Source organism: Coregonus clupeaformis, unplaced genomic scaffold (genome assembly GCF_020615455.1).
Source record: "Coregonus clupeaformis isolate EN_2021a unplaced genomic scaffold, ASM2061545v1 scaf0821, whole genome shotgun sequence".
NCBI lineage: Eukaryota > Metazoa > Chordata > Actinopteri > Salmoniformes > Salmonidae > Coregonus > Coregonus clupeaformis.
In genome coordinates, this window is record NW_025534276.1 from 171618 (window position 1) to 198892 (window position 27275).

General features: G+C 40.2%; 1 protein-coding gene across 1 annotated transcript in view; it reads left to right on the plus strand.

Moving 5' to 3' along the window:
- Positions 1 to 20431, plus strand: part of LOC121563696 (cilia- and flagella-associated protein 251-like) — a 28953-nt gene extending 8522 nt beyond the window's left edge. Inside the window, exon 4 of the mRNA XM_045216843.1 lies at positions 20334 to 20431. Coding sequence (XP_045072778.1) covers positions 20334 to 20431 — 98 coding nt within the window. The remainder of the gene's footprint in view (positions 1 to 20333) is intronic.
- The last annotated feature ends 6844 nt before the right edge of the window (positions 20432 to 27275 follow it).

The following is a 27275-nucleotide window of genomic DNA, read 5'->3' on the forward strand; positions in this document are numbered from 1 at the left end:
TTTGTTGACAGCAATAATGGCCACCATTCACCCGATACGACAAATGGCGCCCAACGTGGGGCTGGTCTGCATCTCTCCTTTGCTCATTCGTAGCCGCCAAGCTAACTTCGGTCTGGAGTCATGACCAGACAAGGGTGAGTGTTCCTCACAGCTAAGTTGTTAGTTTTGTTGCTGGAGGAATGTACCATACGACCGTGCCTCGGGTGGCGTTATTGCGGTCGACTAGAGTCTGTTATAATATATTCCATGGGTAAACGGCAGGTAATTGGAAGTTTAGAGCATAAAACGGAGGGAATTAAGTATTGAAGGTGTACAATTAAAACAGATATGCGCATTCATTAGGGCACTGTACGCTTAAGACCCGGGGGCCATTTAGAAAATGATGGGTCGACAAACCGCTTACACGATAGAATGTGCAGTGGTGGGTTTTTAAAGAAAACTCGGTTTGATGGAGTTTATCTGATTGTGATTATGGTTCACTTTCGTCCGGACGGGGTGTCTGATTGGGTCTAATTTCTCGGTGAAATGGTCATTAATCCACGGTAGCAAAAACGGTAGGAGAAATATATGTTAAAAGGAATAAGGGCAGTGAAGGATATTTATTTGTGTGGTAGGCCGCAGTTAGCTAAAGGCTAAGGCTAATGTTAATGCTAAATGCTGGAGTGTGGGTCATGCTACATGGTACATAGCGGCTAATGCTAATGCTAAATGCTAATTGTGTTGCGTGCTACATGCTAACGGATATCCTTAGAGACCCCATTGCGATGGATTAAAGTCTCTTAAACTTGTCTCTGTGTGTGTAAGTCAGGTTATATGTTTTGTGAGCTCTGTTATGTGTAATTGTGTGAGTATAAGGTATGAAATAGTGAAGCTGTAGCGTAATGCTATCGTTCTATGGTGTGGCAAGCATGGGGTTAAATGGATGTGCGCATGTGCATGATTTTACGGCGCTAAAACTACGACATGAGGTTATTTGCTAAAACTACAAACACTGCATTGTGGGTAAAGGTCATAGGTCCCATCTGGGGTTACCCTGCAGGGGGAGAAATAGACAGACAGAGGAGAGATTTTAACACGAATCTTCTAGTTGTTACATCGGCGGATGGTTAAAGATGAAACTTGTTTTGTGACCTATTGAATTTGTAAATTAGATATATGGTAACGGATTATAATAAATTGAATTAAATAATTAAATGACGGATTAAAATAAAATAAAAATGTTTTTGAGCGATCTATTTAGTTCTGAGTTTAGTCTTAGAGTGAATAATGTAGAACGAATGAATATTGAATGGTTGGAAATACTCAGTGATTGCATTAACTACTAAAATGTTATTCTGTGTCTCTGTTTTTCTGTCATATGAGAGGAACATAGAGGAGAGAGGAGATACAGGGAAGTGCTGATGTGACATCACGTGAGGCAGAGGATCGGATCAGATATCAGGCTAGTTCACAAAATATGTGATGGTATGACAATTTCACATAGGCTTGGCAAACTGATTCATTAGAAATTGCATTTTGGAGGCTATGTGCATCACTGGGGTTGATTGGAGTTGTGTTGGGAATCAAGGACTGACATTATTCTGTAAATTTAAGATAATTAGGGGTTATAGAGCAAGGGGTTACAGGCTTTGTTTTTGGGATTGCTTTGAAGTTGACTAACTTACATTTACTTGCATTTGATGGGTTGTGGTAAGATAGCCAACACTAATTAATAAATTGGTGACATAGGATATAGGAATACAATTGGTTTTAATTATTCATGATTTTTAATTGATTTATTAAAACATTTTTTTGGGAGTTGTTAGGTTTATATTAATAATTAGAGGGGGGAAGCCATAGGCTATACAGTCTAAAATAAAATAATTCACAATAAAGGAATATAAAAGAGTAGTTACAATGGGGAGAAAAGGACAGCAAGGCTATAAAAGTCATTACACCGATTGATATGGTATAAAATGGTAATCCTTTAACTAAAGTATTGCGAGGTTATCCGGCAAGTGAAACAAAAGTTGCCCTTCATTCTCAAACACAAACTGATAAAAGATTCCAGCGATAAGATAAACAACGGTATAGAGAAGGCGACAGAAAAACTAAGCGCAGAAGTCAGTACACCTTTCTCACATACGGATTCAGCGGTAAGACACCCACCTTACGAGAAGGAAGTAGAGCTTAGGGATGTTTATCCTCAGCTTCCAGGGATCATCCAGGAGGGTGATTGTTGCATCAGAGATGAAGACGAATAATAGATAGAGGACAAGCAGAAACGACGATCACAGAAGAAAAGTAAGAAGATGATGGAAGATGATATTTTGAGGACAGAACTTAGAATATAAGCTGTTGAAGAATACTGATATGTCAACAGCAAGAAAGAACAGGACGAAGAAACTCTGAGAAAACTCAATCATACAACTGGTGGAGAAGAGAAGCTTTGGTTATGAAGAATCAGAGTGAACCAAATCAACAATCACTGTTACAGCTTCAACTGAACAATATCAAATGCAATTGTACCAGCCAAGGGGCGTACCAAATGTTCCATATCCACAGCCAGTTTCTGGACAGACACAGAATTACAGAATTGGAGAGGAAGAGGACGAGAAGGCTTAGAAGGAGGAGGAAGATTTCAGCTACACTTCCAGCAACTTTCAGAAGACTGTTATAATTGTGGACAGGTTGGTCACTTTACCTGTGAGTGCAACAAGTCAGGAGGAAACAACAGAGAACATTTTTAAGGAAGATACAGGGGCAATTCAAGATCACCTGTTCTCCAGGTGAATCCTAAAGATTCTAGAGTGCCTAGAAGATCCGGAAGGGGGGTGTCATGATAGTACTCGATTAGAGAAGAAGAGAAAATAGCTAACAATTGAAGTAAAACCAGAGGACTATGAGAAGTGATAGTGAATAGTGTAAAAACTAATCTGTGTTGAGCCTAAAGAGGTTAAACATCTCACTATGTAAAATTGACTAATTAGGATAGGGATTTGAGGTAGTAAACAGCTAATTACTCTTAAGGAACCAAGTGAGCTATGCTATAAAAAATCAAGGAGAAATTAAAATAGACATACTAATATTAGAAGATACTGTTATGGCAGTGTTGGGAAGAGATGCATTGTTTAAATTGAATTGTACAATAAGATGTACACTAAACGGCTGTCTGGTAGAGGGTTTTAAAAAGTAGGGTTTTTGGGAATCATATTTGCTTAAAAAGATAATATCATAGGAAGGATGATAATCTATTAGACTGCCTATTAGACAATCTGTCTGAAAAATAAACTTAAAAGGGGTGACTGTTATTCTGGGTTACATTCTTACACCAAGAGATTTTAGGCTAGGCTAAAAGGTGTTTAGTCATTTGCCAAGTCTGTGTGTAAAAAAAAAGTCAGAAGCAGGTGGGGACTTTCCCAATCACATAGTCTAAAAATTGGTGGTAAAGGGATTTTGTGAATAAATCAGTGGAAAAGGTTTTTAAAAGGTTAGGAGGAAAAGATTAGATTAAAATAAGTTAGGAGAACTAGGGTTGAAGGAACTCTAAGACAGTAAGCTAAATTTCAAAGTTAGTAGTAAGACAGAGAGAGAACAGTGATGAAGGACATTTTAGAGTTTAGTGGGAAGATATGGTAGGAGTTTAGATCTGTTAGGCGCAGATGCATTGAGAAAGTATGTGTTGCTGAATGATAAGAGAAGATTGAGGGTGATTGAGTATCTATAGTTGCAGTTCCCAGCAGGGAGATCAAGGTAATTATAGGTGTATTTTTTATAATCAAAAGTTTGAAAGTCAGGGATTAGAGATAGGACTGAGAGTTGGGAAAAAGTGACACTAGTGGTGATAGATGGAAGTACAAGCAAAGACTTCAAATCTTTGGAAAATGGATGAAGTAACTAAGGACATTAACACTTCAGTCTATTAAAAACAACAGTGAGAAGCAATTTAACTCTTTCAACATTGATAGTTATTAAAGCCATAAATATATGCATTTGATTATAAGGGAACCAATAGCTCCAGCACCAATTTTAGGGAAAAATACTTATTAGGGTTAGGATGGGGACGTTCCTCCCACATGGAGAGATAATTATGGAGAAGAAGTATACTTATCTAGTGCAAGCATTAGAATTTGTTCCGGTTAAGAATTATTGGTTAAAAGGCTATGTAATTCATAAAGTAACGCTTATAATGGAAGAGTTGAGGTCTGTTGTGGCCTCCACAGTCATTGAGGGAGTTCAGGAGGAGTAGATTACAGTAGCCACTCCAACAGTAGATAATACACATAGGATATGGGTAACTTTCGCACTAGAAGTAATTAAGGTTGATACATCAACTAAATCAACTACTTTAATGGTAACTTTGGAAGGGATTAATGATACGATGGCAATAGCAAATGTAGGAAGTATGACACCGACAACAACTTTTCTGAAATTAAAGGGGTAGTAAGAAGGACTCAGGGGTTATGTTACGGATGGAGAGTGCTGTCAATTATAGTACGAATAGGGTTAAAATAGGAGAACAGATAGTAGTAGAGAGAATATAGATTCATCATGGAGGTACCGGATGAGGTCTTTGATTTTAATGACAGACAAGGAGAGGTATCTGATCAGTACCGCTCGTTAGGGGAGAGAGAAACTAAAGGGAGTGGTTTGATTCTTCTGTTGTGAAAATTAGAGATAGATGGGCAGGTTCCAGCAGCTCATTCTGTAAGATCAGTGAGGAATATTGAGGGTCCATGTCTGGTGAGAATTCCAGAACCAAACATGTTAGAGACGGTCGTTCGACCTTTATCAAGTATGTGTCAATCTTATGCTTTGTCATGACTGTGGTATCAGCAACAGTCAGTAACAGATAAAATAATGTCATTGTCAAAACATTTGTTTAAGCCTAGGGTTAGGTGTTATTGGGTTAAGTGAATTAACTTGGGTGCATTTGTTAGATGAAAAGTAAAATCAGGTAACAGCAAACCCTGAAGCATTTGAGGTGTAACCATTGAGGGCTAAAAGTTGTTTTTGTTCTAATAAAACATATGAGGTAAGGGGTATGTTTATGGGAATATCAGATTGTGATGTTATATGATAACTTTGGGTATGCATGACCTTAAGGGTAGTAATGAGAAATATGTTACTTTTTATGTACCAGGTAGTAAGAACAGCAGGACTTTGATGGTTAAAAGATTAGCTTTTGCCTGACAATGTGACTATGGGGAAGTATAGAGATATTTGGAGGGTTTGTGGTGATAAAGCATATATATTCTTACCCTATGGATGGACAGGATGTTGTTACATGTCAACGTTGAAGCTTCCATATGAGGTTTCTACCATTATAAGAGGGGTAGCACCGGACACAGAAATCTGAAGCTATATTTGAAATTGGATGAAAAGAGACATGGCTACATGTCATAGTCTTCAAGCCTATCATTGAAGGATAAATCTAAGGGAGAAGGGGGGACTTTTTCCATGGTATGGTGTAACATTTGGGAAGATCATATTGATAATATTAGGTATACTTTGAGTCCAGATAGTTCCGATAATATCACGAGGGTTATATATGCATTGAAGAATATAAGGGATGCGTTTGGGAGATCTGAGAAGACTTGGTTGCAAGATCAGGTAGGCCAGTAGGGGCAGTGATGGGTTACCATTTAATTGCAGCTTTGACAACACTGTGTGATGTTTGTCATTTGTTACTGACCTTGAGAAAGCTATGATATTGAGATAGGTTGGAGAATGATGCCTGGAGACAACACTCAGATGCCGCTGTTGACTGTTCCTGATCTGGATGAAGATGGACAAGTGGAACTGAATGGATAAATATCATTTTGATGTTTTGATCATTTTTCAAAAAAAAATTATCCAATATTAGTGTGATTTGTAGCATGATTTATGAATCAAAGGGGGGAATGGGTTTATGTGATTCATACATCATTTATATATCATTTTTATATTCTTAGTTGATATTGATGTTTAATTTGAAAGTGTTGTTTTGCAAAAGATACAGTTTGGTTTTTCTTTTTCTTCCAGAAGCATTTGGGGGAACATATGGAGAGTGAAATACTCAAACAGGGACAATATGAAGGGACAATATGACTGGAGGAGATGGAACAAGGAGGGTGTGGCTGATTCCATCATCAACAAGTCCATTGGAAGAGGAGACTACGGGGAGATGAAGTGTAGTGGACTACATTCCAGTGTCTGCAATGAAATATAGACATGTGTAATACATAATTGTGTCATATTCTTAGGTATTAATTTTTGTAGAATGATGTTTGATGTTATTGAATACATGTGAGGATCTTAGATGTTTTTGTTTATTTCGGTGATGTTTAGGGACAGAGAGGCTAGGCAGGGAGAGTTCCACTTTAGGGTCCAATGGGTTGACCAGCCTTAGAGTGGATAGTTTTTGGATAGGATTTTGTTTGCAGGGGCTTACATGTGTATTTAATTGCATCATAGTTTCAAATGCATTTACATGGTTTATGAGTTTATCTGAGTACCAAGGTGGTTGCCTGGGGGCAGAGGGACGTGAGAGAATTTTACTGTCTTGATGGATGGATATCTGAAAAGATGGCTGCCGGACAGTTTTTCGCTCTTACACTCCATAGAGATTTGTTCATATTTCATAGTAATGTATTCACACTTCATAAACAGTTATTTCATAGAAAGGTATTTACACTCTAGAGAAGAATGTTTTTGGTTTAATGTTAAAGATACTCAATAAGATAAATTGTTACTTGTCATAATCCTATTCTGTTTGTTTTCGAGACTGTTCGTCTCGAAGGGGGGATATGTCGTGTATTGGGATTATGTCGTTGTTAAATGTTTTTTAAGTGGAACTGAAAGAATGTTGATTTTAGTATCAAGAGGGAATGTTTTAGTGTAACGCCACATACAACAGACAGGAAGTGTAGGTAGACAGGGGAGACTGGTGATTGGCCAGAAGAGGGAGCCCATCTTCTGCATTGTTTATAAGTAAGGGGTAGACAAATAGAGGCAGAAGGCCATGGCAATCTGGGAGATGCTCCGGACACGCGTTGTAACTTATGCTGTAACCGTGATATTAATAAAAGCCTCTAATCATTGTGCAGCATAAGGATTGTGACAGCACAATTGCCACCACACGATACGACACCACATTTTCAGCAAAACAAATATTGATGATGTTAGATCAATGTGGAAAAGGATTGGATTTGAAAAAGCCATCAACATAAGGGTTTTTTATTAATTTTTAGACTTCAACCAAATCCAATGACATTTGATGTTTTGTGTGATTTCACTTCAGTTGACGCACTCAATGAAATGTAAATAGAAACTAGATGTTGAACTGACGCCTGGCCCAGTGGACTGGTTTGAATAAGTGCATTTGTTGGATCAATATCCACCTTAGTAGCTAAGTTTATCAATTTGGTACAGATTTTTCATGTGAATATTAAAATTGCATAAAACAATATACGCATTTTCCCATCAGAAAAGTCCATAAAAGACCATTATGATAAGTGAGTAGTGCACAAAAATAACTTTTGCTGTTAAATTCCATGACAAAACACGAAATGGGTTTCATCCCATTTTCAACTCTACTGATGGTTTTAAACAACTGTTGCTTTTACGTGAGCAAACGTGGTCTTGGCAGTCACTGTAGCCAACAGCTCACAGATACAGTGCGGGTAGGTAACATGATGAGATTGTTATGGAGAAGAGCAATATTATTTTATATGTCAAATGGCAACCAAGCATCGATCATATGTACCAGAATTAGACCATAAAATGTATTGGAAGGAGATCAAGCCATCACGCACTTCACCACTGAAGTATAACTTATTTCATCTGTAGCCCAATAAACTGCATGGGTTCCCAAGTGAAGAGGGAGGACCACACAACATATCATCGGTGACTCCAAGTAATCGATATGATGGTTATTATATCAATATTTGCGCATAAAGGAGTTTCCACCGCCATTCTCGCTTTATACATTTTTATGACACAAAAAGACCCTCACCATGTAAAAACAAATGAACAAATTGTGTCTGGATTTATACAATTGTACGCATATCCCGTTTCCATCAGGCCCCGTCATTACTTTTGAAATGGTTGGATCAACATCCACCTTCAGATATGGATGAAGCCTGATTTGGAATGTCTCAGTAGTTCTATCTGGAACACCCTCGAAATCAAGGATATTAATGATGAATTTGTCATTGTTTACAAAGGGGACATGAGAAAACAAGGCAAGAACAAACACGGAGACCAAGAAGAGAATGGCTGATGGGTGGTGGTGCTACTCTATAGGTAAGGCTGTCCAGTCCAATATGAATGTTCAATACACACAATAGGTTGATCCGTAGACAGTGAAGCTAGTGTCAGTCCAATATGAATGTTCAATACACACAATAGGTTGATCTGTAGCCAGTTAGCTAGTGTCAGTAATATGAATGTTAATACACACAATAGGTTGATCGCAGCCAGTTAGCTAGCTGTCAGTCCAGGGTATGTTATTGGTTTGTATGCGTGTGTCTATGTTTGTGTTACTTCACAGTCCCCACTGTTCATGAGGTGTATTTTTACTGGTTTTTAAATCTGATTCTACTGCTTGCATCAGTTACCTGATGTGGAATAGAGTTCCATGTAGTCATGGCCTATGGAGTACTGTGGCTCCCATAGTCGTTTGGACTTGGGGACTGTGAAGAGACCTCTGGTGGCATGTCTTGTGGGGTATGCATGGGAGTCCAAGAAGTTTAGTTACCCAACCTGCCAACTTCACATTATTCATTACAAGATGTAGTTGAGGTTGAGGGTTTAGTGAATGATTTGACCCAAATACAATGCTTTTAGTTTAGGAAATATTAAAGACTAACTTACCTGCCAACCCATTCGAAACTAACTGCAGCTCTTAGTTAAGTGTTGCAGCATTTCAGTCACTGTAGTAGCTGACGGGTATAGTGTTGAGTCATCTGCATACATAGACACACTGGTTTACTCAAAGCCAGCGGCATGTCGTTAGTAAAGATGGAAAAAAGCAAGGTAGACAGTGCCCTGGGGAATTCCTGATTTTACCTGGATTATGTTTGAGAGGAACTAAAGAACACCTCAGTGTTCTGTTAGACAAGTAACTCTTTATCCACATTATAGCAGGGGGGTGTAAAGCAATAACGAACGTTTCCAAGAAATGATCGATAATGTCTAACAAAAACAGCCCACAATTTTTTATCATCATGAATGTTCAGTAACAAATAGATGAGCCAGTTAGCTAGCTGTACAGTCAATATGAATGTTCAATATTCGCAATAGGTTGATGGTAGCAGTTAGTATGAATGTTAAATGAGGGAAAAATAAAGGTGGGCTCACCTGTCAACATGAGGCTCTGCTGCAGGTAGCAGGAAGAGGTTGGGCAGAAACGAAAGGTCTGGTTTGAATCCCCGAGACGACTAGGTGAAAAATCTGTAATGTGCCTTTGAGGGCAGCAGCAGGAGCCTCATGTTGACAGGAGAGCCCACCTGCTCTCAGCTGGTAGGTTTAATAGGAACAGGATGTGCCTGCCCAACACTCTTCCCCACATCAAGGATGGTGTCACATGGCACACAGCTTCTTCATTGAGACAGCACACTAGAAGCATCAGTAAGTCATCACAAACATTGTTAATTAAGATAATTAATAGACAAGTAAAATGGGACAGGTTTCTTATAGGCTACACATTATTGGAGATAGATACTACATCACTGTTGATGTATTGACACTTTAATGATATTATTTGAGAGAGTTGAAAACTCTGTCCTAAAAGGAGATGAAAAAGACAGTGAAGAGACTCCAGGGACGGGATGAAGTCTGTGGAATGATGATAGACAGTGAAGAGATCAGGAGGGATGAAGGTGTGGAATGAAGATAGAATGAAGAGACTCCAGGGACGGGATGAAGGGGTGGGAATGAAGATCAGACAGTGAAGAGACTCCAGGGACTGGAATGAAGTCTGGGAATGAAGATCAGACAGTGATGAGACTCCAGGGACGGGGGACCAAATAATGAGATCCAATTATCGACCTTGCAAGCAATTAAGACTCTATTATTATGGTGGGAGATTATAATACAGTTTTAAATAGCTCAATGGACCGGGAAAGGAAATACACTACAAACAATCATCCTCATGCTCTTAAGGAAATCGTGAATGTATGGATACATTAGAACTAGTAGATATATGGAGGCTTAAATATCCGATCTAGTGAGATATAATGGCGAGACTCAATCAAGCTTAGTGCTTGACTTCTTTCTTATGTCATTCTCGATGGCACCAAAAGAAAAAGTGTTGATAGGGGAAGAATTCGGGTCGGACCATCATATAATTGTATATAATTAATCTTATGAATTTGGGGAGGATATTGGAAATTTAATCAAAGCCTATTGGATGATAACTTGTTTTTTAACTAGACAGAGGAATTTATTATGATTTTTCCGACATAACATAGACACAACCCCCTTATTGTATGGGACACCTTTAAATGTGCTTTAGAGGAGTGCAATTCAGTACTCATCTCGAAAACGAAAGCAATTAGGTCAAAAGAGTCACACTAACAAAGAAATAGAAGGTTAACAGAACAGATAGATAAATAAAAACTGATCATTGAGGCTCAGAATAAATTAGAGGAAAAACAAAAAGAAATGGAGAAACTTATTCAAGAAAAATCAAGTGTAATATATTATAAAAAATTAAGTAAACTGGATGGAATATGGGGAAAAAAGCACCAAATAATTTTTTTATTTTCAACATAGGAATACTACCAAAAATAATTTATTGAAAATGGTACAAATGACGGAGTCAATGATGTTCTGAGTGGCGCAGTGGTCTAAGGCACTGCATCGCAGAGATAGCTGTGCCACCAGAGATCCTGGTCGAATCAGGCTCGGTGGGAGCCGGTCAGGGACTGGGAGACCATGGTAAGGCGCACAACTGGCCCAGGGTAGGGGAGGGAATGGCGGCAGGGATGTAGCTCATTTGAGAGATGGCGCTTGAACGCCAGGGTTGTGGATTTGTTCCCACGGGGGCCAGTATTTAAAAAAATAATGTATGCACTCACTAATGTAAGTCGCTCTGACTAAATGTAATGATTCACCAAATTATATTTTTGAAGGAGGAAACAAAGTATTTAAGATAAGTTTTCGCTTAGTGCCTCCATCTCCTCTAACTGAAGCAAATTGTAGAGTTTTGTTTCTATTGAGTAATGTAAAATTAACAGCCATGCAGAAAGATCATGTGAAGGTGAAATTACAGAGGAGGAACTCTGGATGAATTAAAGACTTTAAGTGGGGAAAATTTGGATGGTATACAGCGAGGTATACCAAACCTTTTTGATATATCAGAGGACCGTATTAGCATGTTTTAAAACTCTATGTAAATGGTAGATAGTACACCTAAGAAGAAGTGATTTAAATTACTGAAACAGGATACAGTGGAAAATGAAAAATAGAACACAGAAAAATCTGGGGAAGCCAGGCTAATTCATAGCAGACTTCGAAAATAATTTGATAAAGTACAACTGGGGTTTATATATAAATGCCTGGAGCATTTCAATTTTGACACCCTATAAATTGGGTTAAAATATGTATAGTAACCTAGGGGTAAAATAGAAATAATGGCTATTTCTCAGAAAGTTTTAAATGTAAGAGGAGGAAAAAGGTTGTCCACTATCGGCATATTATTTATTATTGCATCGAGATGTTAGAAAAATAGATAACAATAATATCAAGGGATTAGAAATAGGGTAAAAAACAAGGTGTATGTACGCTGATGATTCATGTTTTTTTTAAATACACAACTTGAATCCCCCCACAGCCTCATAGAGGATTAGATACATTTTACCCGGATTACAACCAAATTATGATAAATGTAATATTACGATTGATCACTAAAAATAAATTTTTACATTACATGTAGTTTACCAATAAAATGGTCTGATGGTGATGTGGATATACTTGGAATAATATCCCAAATGAAATAAAATGATCTCACTCCAAAAAATGTTTAGAGAAAAGTTTGCAAAAATAGAGTAAGATTATACATGGAAAGAAATACCGTAATTTGTGGAAAAATCACGATTAACCTTAGTATATCAGTTTACTATTTGCTTATGGTCTCGCCTACGCCTACTAACAGTTTTACATTATATGAGAATATTTTTTTCATTTTATTTGAACGGCAAGCCAGACAAAATTAAATGAACCTATTTATATAATGAATATGAATTAGAGGAAGAAATTATTAAATATTAAAGCATTAGACCTATCACTAAAAGCTCAGTATACAAAATTATATTAAATCTGAACTGTCTAGAACCAATAAGATTGTTCACCCAATGTTCAAGAAGGGACTTTTTCCCTTATTAGATTTACAACCCCTCACTTTCAGGTATTGAAAAGGAAATCGTTCCCAAATATATATTTAAAACACATAGAAAGTGGTTGCAATTCAACTTAATCTCAGAAATGACAGAACAAAATTGAAACAAATATTGTGGTTAAAACTCAAATATAAATGATTAAAAAATTTTTTTTTTTTTGAAAATGTTTAAAAAGGTAAATCTTGAGAATTATATTATGGTAGGAATGGTGGAGTTATGCAGCTAACAAAACATAGGAAATGTCTGCTCTACCCAAAATTACAACCAAACAATTGCAGCATTACTGCAAAAATGGAAGAGGAAAAAGTAAGGAACTTGTCTATCGGCCTTGTTCAAATCAAAATCAAACCAAGCTGCTTAATTACAATAGCAGACGTTTATCAGAGAACATAGTGCATACAACTTATTATATATATATATATTTTTTCATACTGGCCCCCCCCCCGTGGGAATCGAACCCACAACCCTGGGATGAAAACGCCATGCCTACCAACGAGCACATCCTGCTGGCATTCCCCCCTACCGGCCACATGTGACGACCAGGTTCCGGACGCGGCCGATCAACAGAGCGATTTTAAAAGGATCTCTTAGTGGCACAGCTAGCACTACGATGCAGTGCCTGAGACCACGCGCACCGGGAGTGCTTACATTGCAGATTAGCCTTCCAGCCGGGCAGGTCTACAACTTTTGTTTCTGGTGTCCTTTGAACTTTGGTCTTGGCCATAGTGGAGTTTGGAGTGTGAGCTGAGGTTGTGGACAGGGGTTTTTATACGATAAAAGTTCAAAGAGGTGGACATTAATACAGGTAACGAGTGGAGGACAGAGGAGCCCAAAGAAGAAGTTACAGGTCTGTGAGAGCAGAAATTTGCTTGTTTGTAGTGACAAATATTATTTTCACATAATTTGGAATAAACACAAAAATTACAATGGATTTTTTGGATTTTTTTCATTTTGTCTTCATAGCTGACGGTTCCGAGATGAAAATTACAGGCCTCTCATTAAGGGGAGAAATTGCACAATTGGTGGCTGACTAAATACTTTTTTCCCCCACTTAATTGGTTAAAGAAAATTGTGATAAATAAAAAAGTTTACAGTCATTTAAGGACAAAAGATTGAACAGCATCCCATATAGATTGCAAAATAGTTAGGAAGAGATTTTTGACGCACCGATTCCATGGCATAGTGTTTATGAACTGATACGCAAAACGATCGCGGATTCAAAACTTAGAATTTTTAATTTAAATGATTATATAAAATTCCTGCTACCAATAGAATGTTATTTGTATGGGGGATAAATCTCCCAGCTCTGCAGATTTGGTGTGAAGAGACAGAATATTAGAATGCAATATTGGCATGGAGCTGACCCTGCAGATAGCACTACTGGGTGATCTGAAAAGTCATAGCAATCGATAAAATATAATAATACTTTTAGCAAAAAAATGATTTTCAATTCACAAAACTGTAGTAAAATGAGAATAGAAAGGATCAGAACCATAGAGAGACCTTCTTCCATATGTTTGGGGGGTCCCACATGCTTTGGCTAACACCAAATGTGTTTGTTATTTTTTTTTAAGCAATGGTTTTTTGGAGCGCGGGAGCTTTGCAGCCGGTTATTTTTGCCTCTGATTAACGCCCTCCTTGCCGGTCCGTGAGTGGGTGGACTGGCAGGTTGGTTGTGTGCCACATTAATTTTTTATAATGGATTTAATGGTGTCCGTGGGATGTTCAATGTTTCAGATATTTTTTTATAACAACTGAGATTCTCCACAACTGTCCCAAGTGGAGAGCCCGGTCCTCATGGTGCCACCTGGGGCCTAGAAAGATATAAGAGAAATCATGGGACAGATGTGGTGAACTTAGATTGCAACAGGGGACTTTATTTAACTAATTAGGTGACTTCTGAAGGTAATTGGTTGCACCAGATATTTAGGGGATCATAGCAAAGGGTGAATAATATTATGCACCACTTTTCGTTATTTTTTTCTTAGAAATGTTTGAAACAAGTTAATTTTTATCATTTTAACTCACCAATCGGACATTAAATCCAAATAAAAATCATTTAAATTACAGGTTGTAATGCAAACAAAATAGGAAAACGAAGGGGGGGGGGAATACTTTTACAAGGAATGATATACACGATTATACCAAACATTTGGAACAACCTAATATTGAGTTGTAACCTCCCCCCTCAGAACAGCCCAACCCGACATGGTCTCTACAAGGTCTCTACAAGGTGTGGAAAGCTGCCCACAGGGATGCTGGCCCACGTGATCAATGTTCCAAAGCAGGTGGTTGATGTGTTGGGTGCAGTGAGGCTCCATGAGGAGAAGGGGAGGACCATTGAGTGATTTTTAGAAAAATAAAAATGGTAAAAATTTAAAAAGTTTAGATAAAAATAAAATGTAATCATGTAAAATAATTGATTAAACATACATTTTAATGAAGGTTACAGTAGCCACAACAGCACCCTGTAGGGCAGCCCCATGGTGTAGCACGGAGGACAGCTAGCGTGCCTCCGGTACATTGACTTCAACACAAAACCTAGGAAGCTAGGCTAAGCCCATAGACTTACACAGTAATCATGACAATCCGAAGACCAAATCAGAGCCTTGCAGCATGAACTGACATGTTGTCCACCCAATCAAAGGATCAGAGAATGAATCTAGTACTGAAAGCATAAGTGAAGCAGCTAGCACTGCAGTGAATATAATGTGGTGAGTAATTGACACAAAGAGAGAAAAAAGAACAGTGAAAAATAATTTAAAAGAAGGAGAAGCAAGAGAGAGAGAGAGATTTACATTTACTTTTCACTTCAGTTTCACTTACTTAGCAAATGCAGCTGGAGTTTAATTATCAAAACCGGCTCAAACAGAGGGATGTATGTTAGCTAGCTGGCTATGACTATCCAACACAACACGGAACTCTTCCAATCAAGGTAAGGTTGGTTTTATTAATTTATTGCCACCAGGCCCACCGGTGTAAGTGCTAAACTGCTTACTGACCGTACGTACACTGTAACGTTGTTGATGATTATAAGATATATCATGCGTTAGTTCTAGTTTTTTATTGTAATTTTTTATTTAATCTTTATTTAACTAGGGAGTAAGAACAATCTATTTACAATGACGGTACAGCAAACGACGACGCTAAAAAAAATCAATCAGGCCGGTGTGATACAGCCTGGAACGAACCAGGGGGTCTGGAGTGACTTCTCAAGCACTGAGATGCAGTGCCAGACCGGATTGAGCCCATATTATCTATGTTGATCAGATTTACTTAGCTAATGGTGAAACGATGTAGGTGTGGTAGAAGTAGATAGGTTGGTTGGAAAGGTTTTTTCGCATTGGTCACATACAGCTGATGTGGCTTGCATTGAAGTCCAGAAGCAAGGGAAAATGGGAGAGGAGGAGACGGATGGATGGAGAAGGAATAAACGCAGAAGGAAAGTGAAGTTGAGCGGGAAGATTGCTGACAAAATTTAAACGGAACAAACGATAAAAGAATTTGTCCAATAGAAACGCGTTACTGTATGTACCTCAAATGTATCCCGACCTGTGTTAAAAGACTGACAGCAGCTGGTTGGGTGGTGGAATTTTGTACACATGGGAAACTGTTGAGCTGGAAAAAATAGCAGGAGAGTCTGACAAAAGACCGGCACCTATACCCCCGCCCAAAGGCACCTTTAATATTTTGTCTCCCCCATTCACCTCTGAATGAGCACACATACACAATCCATGACTCATTTGTCTAAAGGCTTAAACATCCTTTTTAACCGGCTCCTCCTTCATTTAACTGATTGAAGTGGATTTAACAAGTGACATAATAGTTGGATCATAGCTTTAATTGATTAAGTAGTCCATGTAATGGAAGGAGAAGGTATTTTAATGTTTTGTATATCAGTGTATATCACTACAGATAATCATGCTATTTGCATGTGATGCATTTGCTCTATTGTTTACAGGATGATTTGTATTTATAGAGCGTGGTTTTAAGGGAATAATGTCACTTCGAGATAAAAACGAATGTGAAAAATGAACAGAGAATGTGTATTAACACACTACCTATTCATAGAAGTATTTATTAATAAAATTCAATCAATCACATTTTATTTATAAAGCACTATTTACATCAGCAGATGTCACAAAGTGCTATACAGAAACCCAGCCTAAAACCCCAAACAGCAAGCAATGCAGATGTAGAAGCACGTGGCTAGGAAACACTCCCTAGAAAGGCAGGAACCAAGATTTTTCTCCAAGATGTTAAAACGTTCATAGATGACCAGCAGGGTCAAATAATAATCACAGTAGCTGTAGATGTTGCAACAGGTCAGTACATCAGGAGTAAACATCACTTGGCTTTTCATAGCCGGGCATTTAGAGGTTGAAATAGCAGGTGCGGTAGAGAGAGAGAGAGAGTTGAAAACAGCAGGTCTGGGACAAGGTAGCACGTCCGGTGAACAGGTCAGGGGTTCCAAAGCCGCAGGCAGAACAGTTGAAACCGGAGCAGCAGCACGACCAGGTGGACTGGGGACAGCAAGGAGTCATCAGGCCAGGTAGTCCTGAGGCATGGTCCTAGGGCTCAGGTCCTCCGGGATGGGAGGGAGAGAGGGAGAGAGAGAGAATTAGAGGGAGCATACTTCAATTCACACAGGACACTGGATAAGACAGGAGAATAACACCAGATATAAGAGACTGAACCCAGCCCCCCGGCACATAGACTATTGGAGCATAGATACTGGCGGCTGAGACAGGGGGGTTCGGGAGACACTGTGGCCCCATCCGATGATACCCCCAGACAGGGCCAACCAGGCAGGATATAACCCCACCCACTTTGCCAAAGCACAGCCCCCACACCACCAGAGGGATATCAACAGACCACCAACCTACTACCCTGAGACAAGGCTGAGTATAGCCCACAAAGATCTCCTCCACTGCACGAGCCCGAGGGAGCAACAAACCGGACAGGAAGATAATGTCAGTTACTCAACCCAATCAAGTGATGCACCCCTCTTTGGGACGGTGAGAGATAGGAACCTAAATCTAAATATTCATATTAAGCTTTACGTCTGTGTACAGGAAAGTGTTATTTGTAAGACGTAAGAGAAAATATATCAGCTTATTGCAGGGGCGGTGCGTTCATTAGGGCGATATGGGCGACGCACTGCCAAACGGGAAAAGCAAGGGATTTTTTTTCTAATCAATTATATCACGGCAACAGTAGTTATCAGTGTTGTAATCTAGACGTCTGATCTGCCACTAAATGTCCAATCAGGCTAAAAGTCGTGCTTCAAATGGCCCCGCTCGTTTGGGGCGATTTCAGTCAGGTTGAAAATCGCCCAGAAGTCTCTCATAGCCTCTCATGTAAAATCTATTTTTTTCAAATTTCAGAGCTTTCAATACAATCTCTATGGGTTTCTGAGGGCTTGCACTTACGCGCTTCGTCATACGTAATGTAACCATGAACGAACTAAGAAAAAGAGCGGGTAGCAGCATCAATCAATTCACGTACTACTATCAAGATGGCTATAGCGTTCAGTGCAACTCGATTGTCTCTTTGAAAGAAGTTCACATCAAAGAGACAACCACAAAGTGCAGGAGCGCTTTTTGAGTTCCTTCCCATCTCGGAATCAACCTCAGTCTCAATCGCCAGTGTGCTTTTGGAGAGACTGAACGGTCTTTTTGCCGACGACGTGAAAGTCAAACTCATTGCGCAAGCTTACGATGGAGCCAGTGTGATGAGGCGAGAGAAGGCAAAAGGTGCGTGAGCATTTCAAGAAAGGCCATTACGTGCATTGCTATGCGCATCAGCGAATTTGATCATGCAGCAAGCTAAAAAAGTAACTAGTAAACCAGTCCTCAGCATGCCTGATTTCAATGAGAAAGTCATTGACCGCTTTGCTGCATTGAAGAGAGAGAAGAGAACAGTTTCAGTACAAGTAATGTAGCCTCTCTCTCTCTTTGTCCCTCCCTGTCTGTCTCTTTAACACACACACGCCCAAATCAGTTCACAGTTGATGTTGTTTAAAATAGTTATTTTTCATTTTAAAAAAAGTAAACAATTTTTTTACAAATCTATACAATTGGCCAGAACTATGGTTGTTCATATTTACAAAGCCATACAGATAGCTGTGTTTACCTTTTCTAGAAATTATTTTCAAATTCTGTTTTCAGGCAAAATGTCTATCACTGTTCATTTTCACAAATCTATACAAGAGGGCAGAATATGGAAGTCTATAAAAATGTCTTATTACCAATAACTTGCATCAATGTTTTCAGTAGCCTCTATCAAAAGCTCCTGCTTGCTCAGGTGCACATATTTCCAATTCAACCATGAGGCCTTTTTGAAGCAAGTAATGTGTATATCAGTATTGACTTATATGCTGCCCCTGTCTTCATGTTGTTGCTGGACATATCTTTTTTAAAATGTGTGTAGGTCACCTAAATCATCAGAAAAATTGCCCCCCCTGAGAATTTTTTCAGGAGCCGCCACTGGCTTATTGTTAAATTATTTCGACATTCTTTGCCAATACGAACGATGTAGTAAATATTGTTTCCAAACTGCGTTACCCACTCCAGTCAGCAGATGGCGATGTGAGTCTTTCAGGTGATGATTATTGCGTGACGTATAATGGACTGGACGGGACTCTTCTTCAGCAACAACCAAACGGCTACTCTTTCAACCATCTCAGTAGCTTGCTAGCCAACATAAAACCGAAAGATTGAGGATTTAGACCATGTTTATGTACATTAGCTAACCTCAGTGTTTTAAACACATTTCTTTTGACGTAACATTATCTACTGGGTAACTTTAACCTAATTGGAAACGTGTTAAAGATTGATACTGAGCCTAGCACTAGGCTAGTCGCTAATGCTAATTAGCTAGCTAACTAGCTTACATCCCTGACCATGAGCTCACTAAACTACTCCTCCCCTGCTAAAGAAGAGGAGGTCTGGTGTATGGAGAAAGAAGCTCTTGGGCTGAACATTGCCGTGAAACAAGAAGAGGAGGATGTTACAGTGAAAGGAGAGGAAGAAGCTTTCAGAATGATAAAGGAGGAAGAGGAGGCTGTTACACTGAAAGAAGAAGACGATGTTACAGTGAAAGGAGAGAAAGATCCGTTCGTAGTGAAAGAGGAAGAGGGGATAGAGGCTGTCACAGTGGAAGAGGAGGAGGTAGAAGCTTTCAGAATGATAAAGGAGGAAGAGGAGGCTGTTACACTGAAAGAAGAAGAGGATGTTACAGTGAAAGGAGAGAAAGATCCGTTTGGAGTGAAAGAGGAAGATGGGATAGAGGCTGTCACAGTGGAAGAGGAGGAGGTTGAAGCTTTCAGAATGAAAAAGGAGGAAGAGGACGCTGGTGTATTGAAAGAAGAAGAGGAGGATGTTATAGTGAAAAAAGAGGAAGAACCTTTTAGAGAGGAAGAGGATGGTATCTCAATAAAGGTGAAGAAGGAAGACGTTTTTGGAGTGAAAGAGCAGGAGGAGGAGACAGAAGATCAGATAAACACCAGTGAGTACTGTCTTAAAAACAGGGGCACAAACTATGCAGTTCTTGAACTAATGTGTGGTTTTTAAGGGGCATTCTACTGAAGTTATATACTTCAATATGTTGTTCAGTACTGTATAAATTGTTAAAGGTTCAATCTGCAATTAGTATATTTTTGGGACTTTTAAATGAGCTTTAATGAATTCTCCATGTGGTCTACATTAAAGTGCACCTCATCTAATATAACAGGCTTTTCAAATTCAATATTGGTGCTTAATTTCTACTTAAAATATCAAATGGACGCAAAAGGCACCCAATTTGTGGAACTACCTTTTCACATTTGCATCATAAACAATATTTTATAAAATCATGATGAAAGTGACCATTTTAGGCCCTGTTTAGATATATTAATGCCTCTTGTAAGACCCTGTGATTGTAATAGACGGTCATAAGTTTACCATCTGTTTGATGTTCTCGTTCACACAGGAGGGAGACATTACTATCATGGATCCTCTGGGGAGCCTCAACAACATCCTGATACTGACGAGGCAGAGAAGAGTCTCTCCAGACGTCAGAACCCCTGATGGTACAGCTTGGTCTGGTCTAGCATACAGCTTGCTCTATCGGGGTCTGGGTTTCTGTAAAGCACTTTATGACAACAGTGACATCAGCATCCATAATGATATGTGTCTGTGTCCCCTCTATATGGTTACCAGGACAACGCTAGCCCTTCCTCCCTCCCAGAGTCCCGTGTCGTACCTCTCCCAGTAGCACCTTATTGCTGGGTCTGAAGAGGTTGTCTGTGCGGCTGGTGGACTGCAGGAAAACAACGGGGCTGAGGGAACTGTGAGAGGAGGAAGAAGAGAAGAAAGGAGCAAATTTGACTCATCAAAGTAAGTGCTGTAGTTTAGTTTGAACAAATAAAATAGATCTACCCACTGGTATCTGTTACCAGGACAACCAGCAGAGTTCTGTTTGTTGAGATGACAATAAACTGGTACAGTGAAGTCGGAATTTACATACACCTTAGCCAAATACATTTAAACTCAGTTTTTCACAATTCCTGACATTTAATCCTAGAAAAAATCCCTGTCTTAGGTCAGTTAGGATCACCACTTTATTTTAAGAATGTGAAATGTCCAATAATAGTAGAGAATGATTTATTTAAGCTTTTATTTCTTTCATCACATTCCCTGTGGGTCAGAAGTTTACATACACTCAATTCGTATTTGGTAGCATTGCCTTCAATTGTTTAACTTGGGTCAAACGTTTCGGGTAGCCTTCCACAAGCTTCCCACAATAAGTTGGGGAAGTGTAGCTCAGTTGGTAGAGCATGGCGCTTGCAACGCCAGGGTTGTGGGGTTCGAGTCCACGGGGGCCTGTATGAGAAGAAAAAAAATGTATGCACTCACTAACTGTAAGGTGCTCTGGATAAGAGCGTCTGCTAAATGACTAAAATGTGAATTTTGGCCCATTGCTCCTGACAGAGCTGGTGTAACTGAGTCAGGTTTGTAGGCCTCCTTGCTCGCACACGCCGTTTCAGTTCTGCCCACACATTTTCTATAGGATTGAGGTCAGGGCTTTGTGATGGCCACTCCAATACCTTGACTTTGTTGTCCTTAAGCCATTTTGCCACAACTTTGGAAGTATGCTTGGGGTCATTGTCCATTTGGAAGACCGATTTGCACAATCTTCTAGATTCTTGAGATGTTGCTTCAATATATCCACATCATTTTCCTTCCTCATGATGCCATCTATTTTCTGAAGTACACGAGTCCCTCCTGCAGCAAAGCACCCCCCACAGCATGATGCTGCCACCCCCGCTCTTCACGGTTTGGATGGTGTTCTTCGGCTGCAAGTTACCCCCTTTTTCCTCTAAACATAATGATGGTCATTATGGCCAAACAGTTCTATTTTTGTTTCATCAGAACAAAGGACATTTCTCCAAAAACTACGATCTTTGTCCCCATGTGCAATTGCAAACCGTATTCTGGCTTTTTTAGGGCGGTTTTGGAGCAGTGGCTTCTTCCTTGCCGAGCGGCCTTTCATTATTTTATTTTTTTATTTTTTTATTTAACCTTTATTTAACCAGGTAAGCCAGTTGAGAACAGGTTCTCATTTACAACTGCGACCTGGCCAAGATAAAGCAAAGCAGTGCAATAAAAACAACACAGAGTTACATATGGGGTAAAAAACATAAAGTCAAAAATACAACAGAAAATATATATACAGTGTGTGCAAATGTAGCAAGTTATGGAGGTAAGGCAATAAATAGGCTATAGTGAAAAAAATAATTACAATAGTATTAACACTGGAATGCTAGATGTGCAAGAGATTATGTGCAAATAGAGATACTGGGGTGCAAAAGATCAAAATAAATAACAATATAGGGATGAGGTAGTTGGGTGGGCTAATTTCAGATGGGCTGTGTACAGGTGCAGTGATCGGTAAGGTGCTCTGACAACTGATGCTTAAAGTTATTGAGGGAGATAAGAGTCTCCAGCTTCAGAGATTTTTGCAATTCATTCCAGTCATGGTAGAGAGAACTGGAAGGAATGGCGCCAAAGGAGGTGTTGGCTTTGGGAATGACCAGTGAGATATACCTGCTGGAGCGCAGACTACGGGTGGGTGCTGCTATGGTGACCAATGAGCTAAGATAAGGCGGGATTTGCCTAGCAGTGATTTATAGATGGCCTGGAGCCAGTGGGTTTGACACGAACATGTAGTGAGGACCAGCCAACAAGAGCGTACAGGTCACAGTGGTGGGTAGTGTATGGGGCTTTGGAGACAAAACGGATGGCACTGTGATAGACTACATCCAATTTGCTGAGTAGAGTGTTGGAGGTTATTTTGTAAATGACATCGCTGAAGTCAAGGATCGGTAGGATAGTCAGTTTTACGAGGGCATGTTTGGCAGCATGAGTGAAGGAGGCTTTGTTGCGAAATAGGAAGCCGATTCTAGATTTAACTTTGGATTGGAGATTCTTTATGTGAGTCTGGAAGTTGAGTTTACAGTCAACCAGACACCTAGGTATTTGTAGTTGTCCACATACTCTAGGTCAGACCCGTCGAGAGTGGTGATTCTAGTCGGGTGGGCGGGTGCCAGCAGCGTCGATTGAAAAGCATGCATTTAGTTTTACTAGTGTTTAAGAGCAGTTGGAGGCTACTGAAGGAGTGTTGTATGGCATTGAAGCTCGTTTGGAGGTTTGTTAACACAGTGTCCAATGAAAGGCCAGATGTAACAAAATGGTGTCGTCTGCGTAGAGGTGGATCTGAGAGTCACCAGCAGCAAGAGCGACTTATTGATATACACGGAGAAAAGGTTGGCCCAAGAATTGAACCCTGTGGCATCCCCATAGAGACTGCCATAGGTCCAGACAACAGGCCCTCCGATTTGACACACTGAACTCTATCTGAGAAGTAGTTGGTGAAACAGGTGAGGCAGTCATTTGAGAAACCAAGACTATTTAGTCTGCCAATAAGAATGCGGTGGTTGACAGAGTCGAAAGCCTTGGCAGGTCGATGAAGACGGCTGCACAGTACTGTCTATTATCAATCGCGTTATAATATCGTTTAGGACCTTGAGCGTGGCTGAAGTGCACCCATGACCAGCTCGGAAACCAGATTGCATAGCGGAGAAGGTATGGTGGTATTCGAAATGGTCGGTGATCTGTTTGTTAACTTGGCTTTCAAATACTTTCGAAAGGCAGGGCAGGATGGATATAGGTCTGTAGCAGTTTGATTTAGGAGTGTCACCCCCTTTGAAGAGGGGGGATGACCGCGGCAGCTTTCCAATCTCTGGGGATCTCAGACGTTATGAAAAGAGAGGTTGAACAGACTAGTAATAGGGTTGCGAGCAATTTCGGCGGCTAGTTTTAGAAAGAAAGGGTCCAGATTGTCTAGCCCAGCTGATTTGTAGGGGGTCCAGATTTTGCAGCGCTTTCAAAACATCAGCTGTCTGAATTTGTGTGAAGGAGAAGCGGGGGGGCATGGGCAAGTTGCAGCAGAGGGTGCAGAGTTGGTGGCCGGGAGTAGTGGTAGCCAGATGGAAAGCATGGCCAGCTGTAGCAAAATGCTTGTTGAAATTCTCGATTATTGTAGATTTATCGGTGGTGATAGTGTTTCCTAGCCTCAGTGCAGTGGGCAGCTGGGAGGAAGTGCTCTTATTCTCCATGGACTTTACAGTGTCCCAAAACTTTTTGGAGTTAGTGCTACAGGATGCAAATTTCTGTTTGAAAAAGTTAGCCTTTGCTTTCCTGACTGCTTGTGTATATTGGTTCCTAACTTCCCTGAAAAGTTGCATATCGCGGGGCTATTTGATGCTAATGCTGTACGCCACAGGATGTTTTTGTGCTGGTCAAGGGCAGTCAGAGTCTGAGGAGAACCAGGGGGCTATATTGGTTCTTAGTTCTGTATTTTTGAATGGGGCATGTTTATTTAAGATTGAGAGGAAATTACTTTTAAGGAACAACCAGGCATCCTCTACTGACGGAATGAGATCTATATCCATCCAGGATACCTGGGCCAGGTCAATTAGGGAAGGCCTGCTCGCTAAAGTGTTTTAGGAGCGTTTGACAGTGATGAGGGGTGGTCGCTTGACCGCGGGACCCAGCACGGACGCAGGCAATAAGGCAGTGATCGCTGAGATCCTGGTTGAAGACAGCTGAGGTGTATTTAGAGGGTATGTTAGTCAGGATGCTATCTATGAGGGTACATGTTTACGGATTTAGGTTGTACCTGGTAGGTTCGTTGATAATTTGGAGGTTGAGGGCATCTGGTTTGGATTGTAGGATGGCTGGGGATTAAGCATATCCCAATTTAGGTCACCAAGCAGTACGAACTCTGAGGATAAATGGGGGGGCAATCAATTCACATATGGTGTCCAGGGCACAGCTGGGGGCTGAGGGGGGTCTGTAGAGGCAACAGTGAGAGACTTATTTCTGGAAAGGTGGATTTTTAGAAGTAGAAGCTCAAACTGTTTGGGCACAGACCTGGATAGTATGATAGAGCTCTGCAGGCTATCTCTACAGTAGATTGCAACTCCACCCCCTTTGGCAGTTCTATCTAGACGCGAAAAATGTTATAGTTGGGGATGGAAATTTCAGAATTTTTGGTGGCCTTCCTGAGCCAGGATTCAGACACTGCTAGAACATCAGGGTTGGCGGAGTGTAGCTAACGCAGTGAATAACTCAAACTTAGGAAGTAGACTTCGATATTTATGTGCAAGAAACCAAGACTTTTGCGATTACAGAAGTCAGCAAATGATAGCGCCTGGGGAGTAGGAGTGATACTGAGGGCTGCAGGGCCTGGGTTAGCCTCTCATCACCGGAGGAACAGAGGAGGACTAGAATAAGGATACGGCTAAAGGCTTTAAGAACTGGTCTTCTAGATGCTTGGGTACATAGGAATAAAAGGGGGCAGATTTCCGGGTGTTATAGAAAAGATTCAGGGCATTATGTACAGACAAGGATATGGAAGGATATGAGTAAAGTGGGGGTAAACCTAAGTTGGGTAACAATGAAAGAGATAGCATCGCTGGAGGCATCAATTGAGTGGCTCCCGCGTGTATAGGGGTGGGACAAAGGAGCTATCTAATGCAGGTTTAGCTGGGCTGGGGAGTCTACAGTGAAATGGTACAATAGAAATAAATCGAAACAACAATAAGCTAACCATGTTTGGGCTGAGGCTAAACATAAACAGGATGTAGTAACCGTAAAAGGAACAGTCCAGCAGACATCAACGTATAGCTGAGTTATCATAAGGTCCGTGAACAGCAATAGGATAGTTCGAGTAAGAGGCCACGGCTAGCGTGTGCTAGAAGGCCGGGGCTAGCAGATGGAATCTTCGTGTTAACGTCAGTAACCACATCAGACGATTTCGGTCGGCAGACCAGTCGGTAGGATCGGCGGGTCTCCGTGTCAACACTAGGTGGTCCTGTCCGGTTGACAGACAGGTAGATAGCCGGGAGATGGGCCTAGCTCAGGATGATTAGCCAGACCACAGCGCCCATTCCGTTGCAGCTAGCTAGTAGCGTTGAACGGAGTTAAAGGTCCAGTGATTCAGTGATTCCGTGGAAAAACCATATGTTCTGGGTCGACAATGAGCTGTGCAGACTGGCCCTAATATCCATTGGATTAATGTCCAGTGACCAAATCAATCCCGCAGAAAAAAAATCCAATGCTCTGGGTGAAATACGCCAGCTGTGGCTAATAGCAAGTAGCCAGTCAGCTGGCTAGCTAGTTTCAACTGGAGACTCCAGATAAAGGTAAGTCAATAATAGAATCCGATCCACATTGAGTGAGGCGGGTTGCAGGAAAGTATATTTTGTAGAAGGATGAAAAGTCTGATAGGAAATATGTATGAAAATACAAAAAAACAGGGTATTTACAGGCTATTTACAGACACGACAAAAACAGAACTGCACTACTACGCCATCTTGGATCAGTAAGGTTATGTCGATATAGGACGTTTACTATGGATATAGATACTTTTGTACCTGTTTCCTCCAGCATCTTCACAAGGTCCTTTGCTGTTGTTCTGGGATTGATTTGCACTTTTGCAACTACGTACGTTCATCTCTAGGAGACAGAATGTGTCCTTCCTGAGCGGTATGACGGCTGCGTGGTCCCATGGTGTTTATACTTGTGTACTATTGATTGTGGTACCTTCAGGCGTTTGGAAATTGCTCCCAATGATGAACCAGACTTGTGGAGGTCTACAATTTTTCTTTGAGGTCTTGGCTGATTTCCTTTGATTTTCCCATGATGTCAAACAAAGAGGCACTGAGTTTGAAGGTAGGCCTTGAAATACATCCACAGGTACACCTCCAATTGACGCAAATGATGTCAATTAGCCTATCAGAAGCTTCTAAAGCCATGACATCATTTTCTGGAATTTCCAAGCTGTTTAAAGCACAGTCAACTTAGTGTATGTAAACGTCTGTCCCACTGGAATTGTGATACACTGAATTCTAAGTGAAATAATCTGTCTGTAAACAATTGTTGGAAAAATTACTTGTGTCATGCACAAAGTAGATGTCCTAACCGACTTGCCAAAACTATAGTTTGTTAATAAGAAATTTGTGGAGTGGTTGAAAAACAATTTTTAATGACTCCAACCTAAGTGTATGTAAACTTCCGACCTCAACTGCATATTTCCACCACAGTAGACAGTTCTGTTAGTTGACATGAAGATAGACTGGTATATTTCCACCACAGTAGACAGTTCTGTTAGTTGATATGAAGATAGACTGGTATCTGTTACCAGGACAACCAGCAGAGTTCTGTTAGTTGACATGAAGATAGACTGGTGGATATGGATGTTATGAATATCATAACACTGAAAAAGGATTCTGCCAATGAAAAGAGAGAAACCAATAGACTATATAAAACCTTGATGAAAGTTAGATTTAGAAATAAAGTTTCAAGA